This window comes from Didymella exigua (assembly GCF_010094145.1).
Source record: "Didymella exigua CBS 183.55 unplaced genomic scaffold M421scaffold_50, whole genome shotgun sequence".
In the NCBI taxonomy this organism is placed as follows: Eukaryota; Fungi; Ascomycota; class Dothideomycetes; order Pleosporales; family Didymellaceae; genus Didymella; species Didymella exigua.
The window spans coordinates 189,200-192,139 of NW_022984824.1; the positions used below are offsets into that span (position 1 = coordinate 189,200).

Genomic DNA, 2,940 nt, shown 5'->3' on the forward strand with positions numbered 1-2,940 from the left:
AAAGTTTTGGGGGGTACCCACGAAGGACGTTGGAGTATACCCATTCCGCCAGCCTATATTACATAACCCTACCTTACCTCTATTAGGCTATACGCTTCCTATTTGGACAAAGCTAGTCTAGATTTGTCTAGGTCCTTCTAGACTAGGAAGAAAGTAGTCTAGTCCTTCCCCTACTTTCTTTACAATAGCAAGCCCTAGCAGTCACAAACCCCTAGCAATACCCTAGAATTTAGGTTACAATTAACTCTAATTTAAGAGAAATATAAGAAGTAGTAGGGTAGCTTACTAGACTCTGTTCTAAGCGCGCTTAAGCACTACGCAAAGGGGGGAGCAATTTTATCCTACAAGCTAGTTTTAGCCTAATAGGAAATTAGCAAGCTTTAAGCAGCTAATAAGGCTGCTACGCAACAAAAATTACACAAAAGAAAGCAGGTTTAGAAGGAAGGGACCCTAATAGTTAGAGATAGGCAGCGACTAGCAGCTCTAAAGGAGTTTGGGGCGCGTGGTGATGGGAAGAAGCCAAAGAAGCAGGTGCGCGCTTAAGAGGGTGAGCCAACCTAAAGGCGCTGCAGAAGGTGCAATCAGACTAGCCACAACGCGCGAACGTGCAAGATTGATGTAGAAGTAGTCTCTGAGTGATATTATATGCCGTAGTCTACCACAGAGTGCCAAAGTGTGGTGTTTTAGGCCATAATAGGTCAGGTTTTGGTGGGGGCTTGGCAAAAGTGGCTCGCTCGCCCGTGGGGTACGTTACAACTACTTGCTATTAAATAGTAACCTAGCATACTGCGTGCTTGCGTTAGATTTAGAAGATGTTTCTGCACCCTCCTGGCACGTTTGTGCGTTGTGTCCAGTCTTGCTATAGTTCCTACAGCGCTGAACAGTTGACTAAGCTCCTAGTTAACCACCTCCACCCCAAGTCTTCTTAGATGGCTGAGCTACTACACACGCCTCAGCAGCTACCCGCGATGCTGCTAGGCCATACTCAAGTATGCCACTATGCTGAATCTGCTTTCTCTTACACAATTTTCTCTTAGTTATTACTGCTAATTGCTCTTCAAGCTCTCGCACGCAGGCCTTAATAAGGATATTTTTATATAGTATCTCTTTAGCCCCTTTTATAAGCTTTAAGAACCCCTCTTATACTATACTTAGTAATTATTAGAAGGAGTTACTTATAAGCTTAGATTAAGACCTAAACTTGTGTGTATTGCTTAGCGTCTTAGATTGCTACAGTATTTTAGGTAGAGGTACTACTAGTAGGGTATACAGCTACACTTTAAGGCAATCTAACACTACCTGTGTGTTAGTAGGAATAAGCCCTAATGCCTTAAAGGCCTTTTAGTAGTTAACCTTTATAAATATATTAAGGAATATATCCCTAAAGGCTAGTAGGAAGCCTTCCTTATTAATATAGAAGATATATTAGCATGCTAAGTCTTAAATATATTAGGAGTACTTATACTTTAATAGTAAGAAATAGACTATATTAAGTAGCTAGAAGATATATAATAAGTAAGGTAGTATATAGAGAGTAAGGATTTAGTTCTCTAGGTAATAGTCCTTAAACTCCTAGTTAAGATAGCTCTTATAGCTGTCTAAGATAAGCAACCTATACACCCCTACCTAACACATCTTTATATACATGTTAAAGTGCTTTAACTACTTAAGGCTAAGTATATTATTTATCTAACTATTCTTAGAGACTAAGAGCTTCTAATTATAGGGTATATCTATCTCCTTATACTAGGCAGAGATGTAGACGTGTCCTTTGTAGATAATAAAAGGCAGGGTTGCATACCTAGCAGCGCAGATGCTCTAGATAACAGTAACCTACTCGCAATCACCTGGCTGAACAAGCTCTAGCTAAGCACGTCTCTCTAAGCCTGTTACAACCTTTAAAGACAAAGCAACACCTATCTAGAACCTAGTTTTATTAAAGTTATGTATATTATTATTACAAACACTATACTTAACTTAAGTATCCTCTACTAGCTTAAACTACACGCTAATTATCTTAGGATCTTCCTATAGTATCCTCTGTCTATCCTTAGCTTAATTAAAGGCTATTTTAAGCTTGTCTAAACACGTTATAAGCCTACTAGCCTATTATTTACTAACAGGCTCTTCACTATGCACACTAAGTATCTTATTAGCTATATCTGCTACCTTATATAGCTAGGGCGCAAATCCTTATAAATTAAGGTTAAGTATATACTAGACAATTGTCTGCTCCTCTAGTATAGTAAGTTTCTAGCAATTAGTATGTATGTCTAGTTAAAATATAATATTGCAAAGGCAATTAGAGACCTGCTAATAAGGTACGTTCAACACTCTAGCAGCGCTGTAGATACTGTGAAATTAGCTAGCATAGAAGGCCTAGATAGCAAGGATAACTCTACCTTCTCTAGTAGTATTCTGAAGTTGTTGTTGTTAAGGCATGTTGTGTTAGGGTAAAAGGTGGTCGTGCTAAGAGAAAGTGGCCAGTTTGGTGATATGGCTGGCTCGGTGATAATCTACGTTACTATATTAAGTCACTAACAATCCTTAATCCTAGGTTTGACTAAACTTTAGAGTTATAATTGTACAACCTTATTAAAGACTATTGCTGTTATGAAGGCCCTTCGCGTAAGTAAGCTCGCCAGCCATCCAGCGTCTTCAGTGACGATTGCGTATCTGGATGTTGTCCGCCAAGGACTTGCTCGCGCAAGTGGAAGCATAATTTTATCAAGGCAACAGCCTCCATATGACAAGACTGCGACCACAGTGTGTAGGCAAGGTTGGCCATGCTAGTCAGCGTGTCAGGATGCTCATCGCCAAGCACTCTCTTTGTTGTCTCCATCACTTGCACCTCCAGCGTCTTAGCCTCGTTCCATCGCCCTTGGTTCCTATATGTTGATGCCAGGTTGGCCATGCTAGTCAGCGTGTCAGGATGCTCAT

The 2,940-nt window shown here is 40.2% G+C and overlaps 2 protein-coding genes across 2 annotated transcripts in view; both read right to left on the reverse strand.

Moving 5' to 3' along the window:
- Positions 1-756: 756 nt before the first annotated feature.
- Positions 757-1,137, reverse strand: M421DRAFT_75370 (uncharacterized protein; the record flags this gene model as incomplete). The annotated part of the gene is made up of 2 exons (XM_033597121.1): positions 757-888; positions 943-1,137. Coding segments are annotated over 2 exons (327 nt in total), but the record flags the coding sequence as incomplete, so codon positions are not given.
- A 1,474-nt stretch (positions 1,138-2,611) lies between these two features.
- The window catches only part of M421DRAFT_75391 (kinesin light chain), a gene marked incomplete at both ends in the record, with an annotated part of 3,991 nt that continues 3,662 nt past the window's right edge, over positions 2,612-2,940 (reverse strand). The window contains one exon of the mRNA XM_033597122.1: positions 2,612-2,915. Within this exon, the coding sequence (XP_033443718.1) occupies positions 2,612-2,915 (304 nt within the window). The remainder of the gene's footprint in view (positions 2,916-2,940) is intronic.